The following is a 9,444-nucleotide window of genomic DNA, read 5'->3' on the forward strand; positions in this document are numbered from 1 at the left end:
CTGCATAGTGTCCGTAGCGGAATGTGAGTTCTAGAATACTGAGTCACTGGAGGAAGAAGGGCGTCAGAAGCAATTTAAACCTATTTATCACCCACTGGAACCTTCCCCTTTGCTTCCAGGGAGCTCTCTGGAGATGGAGGAGGAAGGACAGCTTGTTTGGATTGGTCCCTTCCATCTGTCCACGGTGACGGGAATGTGCAGGGCTTGCCAGTCTTTGGCTGTAGTGAAGGTCTTGCTGGGTATCCAGATGAGCGTCTACCCAATGCTGGAGCTCTTTCCTACCCTCGTGGGTCTGGGAACGAGGCAGCGTTTCTGAACACCAGGGCTTGGTGAAATGCTGTCTGCCCCCATCTTCAAATTCCTAATAATTTTGAGAAAGGGTTCCACATTCTTATTTGGCTTCCCACTTGGCCTGTCTACACTCTTTTTGTCTGCCTGTCTGTCTCTCTCTTTTTCTTGTGTGCCTGTGTGTAGTATATGTATTCGTGCAGGCAAGAGTGTGTGCACATGTTTGTGCACACAAGTGGGGATTAGGAGTTGACATCGAGTATGGAGGGTTAGTGACCTAACAGCCCAGCTGGACAGGGCCAGTGGATGTGACTGACGACAGCTGTGGACTTTTAGGACAAGAGGAGGAAACACACACCACTTTCAGTAGTGTTTGCTCTTTTTCGTTTGTTTGAGACAGGGTTTCTCTAAGTAGCCCTGGCTGTCCAGGAATTCTCTATGTAGACCAGGCTGGCCTCAGACTCACAGAGATCCACCTGCTTCTGCCTCTCAAGTGCTGAGATTAAAGGCGTGTGCCTGTTGGGTGTCCACTGCTTTAAGACTGCGGGGGAACTGACCTGCAGATGAAATCTCTCATCCAACCCTTTTCTACCCTGTAAAGACCCCCAAACTCCCTGTCCCTTTGTGTGAAGGAACAGTTGTTGTTAGCTGCTCGTTGGTTCCTGGCTGCTCAGCAGCTCAGCCCCGAAATAACCACACAGAAACTGTATTAACTAAATCACTGCTTGGCCCATTAGCTCTAGCTTCTTATTGGCTAGTTCTTACATATTAATTTAACCCATTTTTTTTTAATCTGTGTATCGCCGTGTGGCTGTGGCTTATGGGCTAAAGTTCCAGCATCTGTCTGTGGGGCTACATGGCTTCTCTCTGACTCCACCTCCTTTCTCCCAGCACTCAGTTTAGTTTTCCCCTGCCTACCTCTATTCCCTGCACAGACCCAAGACAGTTTCTTTATTAACCAATGGTATTCACGGCATACAGAGGGGGAACCCACATCAAACAGTCCCTGCTCCAGCGGAGAGTGGCCCTTTAGTTCTGAGTAGAATAATTCTGTGGCTGGGGATGCCTATCTGTTTGCTTTCCTTTAGTTTCACACCCCCTCCATCAATCCCAGTTTAACCAAGTGTCTTCCTTAGTTGTTCTCCATCTCGTAGCTTTGAGATGGGATCTCTCACTGAACCTGAGCTCATCAGTACGTGAGGCTGGCTTGACAGTGACCTCCTGGGGTCCGCCTGTCTCTGTCTGGTCAGCGTTGGAATTATAGATGCTATGTCCAGCTTTGATATGGGTGCTGAGGATCTGAAGAGGTCTCTCTGTTTATGCAGTGGACACTTTACTGACCGAGCCATCCCATCAGCCCCCTGGCTAAACTCCCACAGAGAAGGTATCTTCCACATAAAACAAAAGGAACTGAGGTGAGCGGATGAGATGACGGACACAGGTTTGCCCAGCAAGGAGTCACTGGCTGGAGCAGATGGAGGAAGAGCCCCATCACCAACAAGCTTCCTTTAGTACCAAACTGTTGAAGTGCACCACCCTGTCCAAGGCTCTCCACCCTAGAGTCAGGCTTTTCTTAGAGGCTGGGCAAGGACTTGAGTCCCCGAGTTAGCCAGGATGAACAGGGCCACAACTCAGCAGTCTCTAGCAGGCCTTCAACAGGTGAAAAGACACGGTAGAGCACCGATGGAATGTGGACTCCGGAGCTGGATGCCTGGGCTTTGGCCTAGCCTGTCTTCTGTTCTGAGGTCCATCCTCACCGGCATCCTATTGTTTGAGTGTGATGGTGGTGATGGTGGGAAGTAGTGCCCAGACACTGGGAATATCTGCTGTAGCCTTTTTTGCTGTTTTATTATTTGTTTGTTTTTGTTTTGTAATACGAGGCTTTGAAGCAGAGTTTTATGCATAGACACTCTACCACTGAACTAAACTCCCAGGCCTCCTCCCCAGCTCTTTCTAAATCAAGGGCCCTATAAGCAATATGAACAGGCCTCAAACTGGTGATCTTGATCAGCCTTTCTGAGCACCAAGATGACAGGCATGCACTACTACACTTAGCTTCTAGCCACTTTTTAAATTTTTATTTTGTTTTGTTTTTGAGGCAAGGTCTCATATAGCCCAGGCTGGGATCAAACTTCTATGTAACTGAAGCTGGTATCCAGCTCCTGACCATTTTGCCTCTACCCACCAAGTGCTGGGATTATAGATGTGTGCAACATACTGGGTTTAGCTGCTTTCTATTCCACATATATTGGACATTTTGGAGAAACTGACCCTGAAAAATACAGTTTTTAGGTTATTTTCAGTCAAGTGACCAAGACAGATATGTAAATCCATGAAGTTTGTTTCCCAGTGGCCCCTGTTCTTTTCCTCTGTGGGGAAACTCAGCTTGAAGTAATGAAGTTATTGGCAACATGAATGCGACCTGTGTGCCCATTCTGGCTGGTGCCACAACATTTGGAATGTGTCTGGGAATGAGATTAATTTTAATATGTTGCTCCTGATAAGCCATGAATGCATTCCTAAAATTTCATGGGATGTTTTCTAGGAGTAAGCATTATCCTTCCTTCCTTCTTCTTCTTTCTCTTTTTTGATCTTGTTTACAATCCCAGTCCTGGTGATGGCAATGGGATTGTCCACTGCATCCATAACCATACTGTGTCGTGGAATAGCGGTGTTCCAAGGCCCTGGACTTTAAGGGCTGCTCTCTGACCGTACTGCAAGACAAGCCAGAAATAAAAGTCTTCCTCAGTCTTTGCTTCTGACTCAGCCCAGCTCTGTCTGCAGACGGGGGAGCACGAGAGAGGTAGGAGAAATGCTGGGCTCAATCCAAACCCCAACCCAGAATCCGTACCAGCCTCACAGTGGTAGCTCAAGGTTACCTGCTGCATCCGATCTACTCCTCCTTTCTGGATTCTTCTGGGATGGTCATGCTAAACCTTAGTGTCAACTCTGGTTGCCCACAGATTGGCAGCAGGTGCCCTTACTCGGGGTTCTTAAAACTCACACAATCCACCATTGCTATTCTCCCGAAAGCCTGCCTGCGCTCTTGCCCAGAAGCAAATGTGGCATTCTATCTGGGGACAGGAGACGGAAACAGAACCCAGACGCACCAGAGGGTCTGTGAGCAGAACAAGCATGTTCCCTGTGACAACTAGAGCACCGCCTCGGGCGTGGCCAGGCTACCCAGCTGGTCCTGTGTACGAGAATCTGCACGCTTCCTTCCACGCTTCCTTCCTTCCTCTCAGTTCCTCCCTCACCATCTTACCTGGGGGCAGGTAATAAAGCAGGAGGAGGGAGATGGATGGACTGGGAGGGCGGGGAGCCACGTGGTGTCATAAAGCCCGGCTAGAGAGGGCCTGTCCAGAGAGTGTCCAGCCAGCGAGCGCCAACAGTCAGAGTGGACCAGCAGCCCTTTGGACCCGAAGCAAAAGCTGCAGGGCCAGGGCATAGGCCATGCTCCGAGGCACGCCAGGACTAGGCCTCAGGGAACTGAAGCGGAGTGAGGGTTCTCTGGAGGACTTGGGGCGCTCTTGCCCCAAGGCTGGCAGGAATTTCGGAGCGCTGAATCGCAGCCTGGATGAAGCAGAGGAGGCGACAGGCAGAAGGCGCGAGCGGCCCGCCCGGTCCAAGGCGCGGCGCATGGCGGCCAACGTGCGGGAGCGTAAGCGCATCTTGGATTACAACGAGGCGTTCAACGCACTGCGCCGGGCGCTGCAACACGACCTGGGTGGCAAGCGGCTCTCCAAGATCGCCACGCTGCGCAGGGCCATACACCGCATCACTGCGCTCTCCCTGGTCCTGCGTGCCAACCCGGCGCCCCGCTGGCCCTGCAACCACCTGGAGTGTCATGGCCAAGCTGCTCAAGGCTCAGGCGCAGGGGACTCCGGCTTCAGTACTCCTCGGTCCGCGTCCCCGACCCCAGCGCCTGGTCTCGTGCGCAGGGATGCCACCAACTCCTTAGTGCCGCCTGCACCGCGCTGCGCTTCGTGCTCCCCGCACGCGCACTTGGGGCGGCCCAGGGTGGTGGCTGAAGGGCCCGGTTTGGCCCAGGCCTCCGGGGGAAGCTGGCGCCGATGTCCCGGGACTCCCCCTGTTGGATCGATTCCGTGGCGGTGGGGCTCCGGGATGGGCTACCAGCACTCCTGACTCGCCCCAGAGGGAAATCGGGTTAGCTGGCAGAATGACGACTGCAAAAGAGAAGACTGTAAAAAGTCTTCCCGGACAGAGCAAAACTGGATGGGGTGCGACTTGAGTGGCTGCCTAAACAGCGGGAAGGAACTCTGGGGGCCAGGGCAGCCTTCCCACACCCTAGCCTGGGGTGCTGAAGGAGTGAGATCTTAGGTTTGGACTTGACCAACCTTTTCTTCCTGGAAAGTGGCCTCCTTTGCTCTTGCTGCATTTGGACAGTGGGACTCGTGGAATTTTGTGGTGGACAGCTGTTCTGATCTGAGGGCACATGCTGTGGCCCTCTTACCATGTCTGGGCTGCTGTTGATCTGAGAGGCCGGGAAAAAGACCAAATAAAAAGGAAAGTGTCTTGTCCGTCCACCACCAGGGCTCCACTGAGTTCAGTTACCTAGTGTGATAGGAAAGCCTGGGAACCTGAGGGTTACTTTGGAAGGGTGGGTAGGGATTGCAGCCCCCAGTAGGCATCCATGCACTGGTTTATAGCAAAACCCGGGAATGGCTGGGCGCAATGAGATCGGGACCCCGGTAAAGAGGCATTAGAGAAATTCCTCCCTGTGCTAGAGGAAGTTAATGGGGCGTCAGATGCTAAGGTCACTGTGACCTTACCTGTGAGTCTCCCTGCCGGACTGCTGTCTGCAGTGAGCCTCAGTCTAGGCTGCCTCGAGAAGAGAGCCTGCGCAAGTCGCAGGGAGGGGGAGGTTGAGGGCAAGGTCAAGGGGTCCATTAGGGACCCAGAGTGATAGGCAGAGCTCACAGCCAATAGAGCGTCCGGCTTCCGTAGAGAGATAGACTTGGAATCCAGGAAGGATTCTGAGGAGTGGGTTGGGGAAGAGTGGTGGTCTCAGGCCAAAGCCAAGGGAGACACAGGAACACCTTTCCCTGAGAATTATGGAGAGCTGGCCAGCTGTCTATAGGAGGGGCTCCTGCGCGGGGCGCTCATTGCGGCAGGCACTCTTTGCTGGGGTGTTGCCACCTCTGAATGGAGGCTGGACAGATGCCACAGGCATGAATGGACTCGGAGAATGAAGGTTTCTCAGCACAGTCGAGATGAAATTCAAGGTCACAACTGAAGCCCTCTGCTTTCTGTGACATCTTGTCTCCAGCCATAGCCTTAAGGCTCCTGTTTCCACAGCCAAAGTTGTGAAACAGTCCACGTGAAGGCTTCTGCTCTGGGCCTAGATAGGAGCGAAGCGTGAGACTCTAGCTTCAGTCAGGTCCCTAAGCGGATGGACGCAGGAAAAGGAACGAACCTGGGCCTGCCTGGGATCGGCCTCCCTGTCACTTCACTTCTGATGTGGACAGTGATGCCACCTCTGGGAGGCTGAGGTAGCTTCCAGCAGTCATTTGCAAATTGTTACTGGCAACCCAGACAACACTTTACCCTTGTTTTACCTTCAGGGACTTTAACAATGGAAATAAGATAAATACATAGCAAATCCTATTTTCCTAAATTCTAAGATAATAAGGTTTTTCTCCCCCCCATCACATTCTTCACCTAAGGACATCGATGGCGCCTCCTGTGGGTGGGATTAGGATATGCATCACATGCAAGAGTTGAATGAACTCAGCCTGCCTTCTCCTAGCTCAGCAGCTGAGGGGCCTTGAGCAAACCACTTAACCTCTTTGTATAATGGCTCCACAGTCAGTAGCTACACCACAAGCTGCTGTGCAGAGCAAATGAGACACGTTGAAAGCACTTGGCAGTGCTCAGCTCTGCCGTAAGCCCTGACTGGAGGCTATTTAATCAATCTGTTCACGAGGTTGTCTTAAGACACTGTGTTCTGGGAAGGTGTTTAGAAGCTGTGGAGTCTGCAACATGGTTCCTCTTGTTGCTTCATTAGGACTCTGTGTTCGAGTGCCGGTATGTTGATATGTATTCACCTTTCATGAAATCTTTTGGCACATACGTATTATATATGTATTTATGTAGATGTATGACTTCATGAATATGTGTGCGTGCGTGTGTGTACCAACCTAACAGGAGCTGCCTCCCCTCCCCAATGCTTTAGGGAGAGCCTAAGCCAGAAGAGTCTCAATTATGTGTCTACATAAATTTTCTACAAAAAGTTTCTATAACTCTAGCATGAGTTTTGAAAAAAAATTGCTTCCCAAGACCATATCCATTCTCCTAGATGAGTGTTCCTATAAAAGAACAATAAATTAGAGATTTATTAAAGAGATGAAGCTTATCAACTAAGATCGGATGGGTTTGTCCAAACATAGCAAAAAGAGAGAGAGAGAAGAATATAATGGTATGACTTAAAAATGCATATTAAAAGCAAATTCCAGAAAGGGACCGCACATTGCAATAGTGCTGCTGTGGCCAAAAGTTATAAAAACTGATATGGACAAAGAAATTCCTTATCTATGCAAGACTGAGGTAAACATCCCCCAAAGAGTCTCTCAAGGGGATTTTTTTTAATATAAGTTTTACATTATTATTATTATTATTATTATTATTATTATTATTAGTAGTAGTAGTAGTAGTAGTAGAAGTTTTGGTATTTTTAAAAGTTTGACTGAACTTTTTAAAAGTTTTATTCATATTACTTTTAATCGGGGGGGGGGGAGCAAGCACATGAGCGCAGGCGTCCTTAGAATCCAGACAAGGTGCCAGATCCTCTGGAGTTGGAGCTGAGTGTGGTTGTGAGTGACCTAATATGGGTTCTGGGAGCTGAATTCTGCTCCTCTGCATCCGGGTCCTCTGCAAGAGCCACACACACTCTCCAGCCCCTTACTGATTTTTTGTGTAATTTATTCATTTTGTGTGTGTGTTCTGCCTGCATGTATGTATGTGCACCGTGTACATGCTTGGTGCCTAAAGAGATCAGAAGATCCACTAGAACTAAAGTTACAAATGGTTGTGGACCACCATGTGCATGCTGGGAGTTGAGCCCAGCTCCCCTGCAAGAGCAACAAGGGCTCTTAACAGTTGAGCCATTTCTCCAGCCTGTTAAATCCTGAGTGCTGGGATTAAAAGTGTGCACCACTGGGGCTGGAGAGATGGCTCGGAGGTTAAGAGCATTGCCTGTTCTTCCAAAGGTCCTGAGTTCAATTCCCAGCAACCACATGGTGGCTCACAACCATCTGTAATGAGGTCTGGTGCCCTCTTCTGGCCTTCAGACATACAGACAGAATATTGTATACATAACAAATAAATAAATATTTTTAAAAAAGTGTGCAACACCATGCCCAGTTTTCACTGTGTGTGTGTTTCGTTTGTTTTGTTTTTTTTTTTTGAGAGTACCTGCTTGTATCGCCTGGGTGGCCAGGAACTCTCCATCCTTCTGCCTCAGTCTCAGAAGTGATGAGCTCACAAGCCCGTGCCACTAAGCCTGTCAAAGGCAGAGAATACAAATGTCTCAGTACTTTTAGCGTCCTCACAGCTCAGGAGGGTTCAGCAATCTCCTTGTCCAGCTGAGACAGGGCTCAGTACTCTCCTCTTCAGGCAGGCTGGGTCACGTGAACAGGAGTGGGTCAGAGTTCAAAGCTCTTTAGGTCCCAATATCATTATATTAAAATACCGAAACCCCCATTCTTATATGGAGTAACTTAAAACAAAAAAAAATTGTTAAGGATTAGGGAGATGGCTCAGTTGGTAAAGTCATGTGCTGCCAAACCTGACAACCTAAGTTTGACCTCTGGAGCCTCCGTAGTGGAAGAAGAGAAGCAACTCCTGCCAGTTGTCCTCTGACTTTCACATGTTTGCCGTGGTACATACATGCACCCACCCCCAACAAAATACACACATGTAATACATGCACCCACCCCCAACAAAATAGACACATGTAATACATGCACCCACCCCCAACAAAATAGACACATGTAATACATGCACCCACCCCCAACAAAATAGACACATGTAATACATGCACCCACCCCCAACAAAATAGACACATGTAATACATGCACCCACCCCCAACAAAATAGACACATGTAATAAGAAGTTTTCTGTTTGGTTTTTCGAGACAGGGTTTCTCTGCATAACTTTGGAGCCTGTCCTGGAACTCACTCTGTAGACCAGGCTGGCCTTGAACTCACAGAGCTCCACCTGCCTCTGCCTCCCAAGTGCTGGGATTAAAGGCATGCAACTCCACTGCCCAGCTTTAAGAATATTTTTTAAGAAAAGAAGGAAATAGGTGGGGGAGATAGGAAAAAAACACCATGCGTTAGAGACCTGGGAGATGCCTTAGTTAGTGAATACCAGGGGATATGGGCTCAGCATCCAGCACCCATGTAAACCAGCATCCAGCACCCTGTCACCCCAGCTCTGGGGAGGCAGAAACAGGAAGGGACCCTATCTGGGACTACTACACACTATGCCACTGGCCAGGTTGGAGTCATCTGGGAATACCAAAACATCTATGTACTTCTCTGCTAACCCCCAACTCTGGTCAGTCACCTATCAGTGTCAACCACTAGGTGGCACTGCAGATTCAGTATTTGACACTGGTCAACCAGACTTGGTGGTCCCCCCCCCATCCTAGCCCATCAGGCCCCTGTCCTGCTCCTGCCCAAGACCACACTGGGGGCATCTTGATTCCCTTTTTTCTTGTATCTTTTATTAAGTCAAAAAGGTCTCTTTATGTCTGATTCCCTCCAATATTTATTTACTTGAAATATTCTTTTTACCAGCACATTTTTATTTAAATTAGTCACATTTCAAGTGTTCAGAGCCACAAGTTGCTTGGATTAGGCTGGGCCTGGGTTCCTTTATCCAAGCAACAGCTCCCACATTGTAACCTGCCTCCTTTGTACCTGGGTACTTATGAGAGGAGCCCCATCACTGTCAGGGACCTCATTTCCTTGCCTTGGACGGCCTTTTCTATTTGAAACTAATCAGCTTAGTTTCCCAAACTCCTAGGCAGGGTCACCCACCCGGTTCATTCCCCTCGCCTACCTCCTGGCTTGAGATAGAGAGAGTCACTCCGAGGTCTGAGATAGACAGTGTCTCCCTAGAGGGCTGCCT

General features: G+C 49.4%; 1 protein-coding gene across 1 annotated transcript; it reads left to right on the forward strand.

Moving 5' to 3' along the window:
- The first annotated feature begins 3,339 nt into the window (after positions 1–3,339).
- Positions 3,340–4,781, forward strand: Bhlha9 (basic helix-loop-helix family member a9). Its single transcript, XM_057776330.1, has one exon. The coding sequence runs from the start codon at positions 3,742–3,744 to the stop codon at positions 4,432–4,434; it is 693 nt and encodes a 230-aa protein (XP_057632313.1). The 5' UTR covers positions 3,340–3,741; the 3' UTR covers positions 4,435–4,781.
- Positions 4,782–9,444: the final 4,663 nt, after the last annotated feature.

This window comes from Chionomys nivalis, chromosome 7 (genome assembly GCF_950005125.1).
Source record: "Chionomys nivalis chromosome 7, mChiNiv1.1, whole genome shotgun sequence".
NCBI lineage: Eukaryota > Metazoa > Chordata > Mammalia > Rodentia > Cricetidae > Chionomys > Chionomys nivalis.

Excerpts from the sequence above, each read along its gene's own strand:
- Bhlha9 (XM_057776330.1), top strand. The coding sequence starts at position 3,742 with ATGCTCCGAGGCACGCCAGGACTAGGCCTCAGGGAACTGAAGCGGAGT.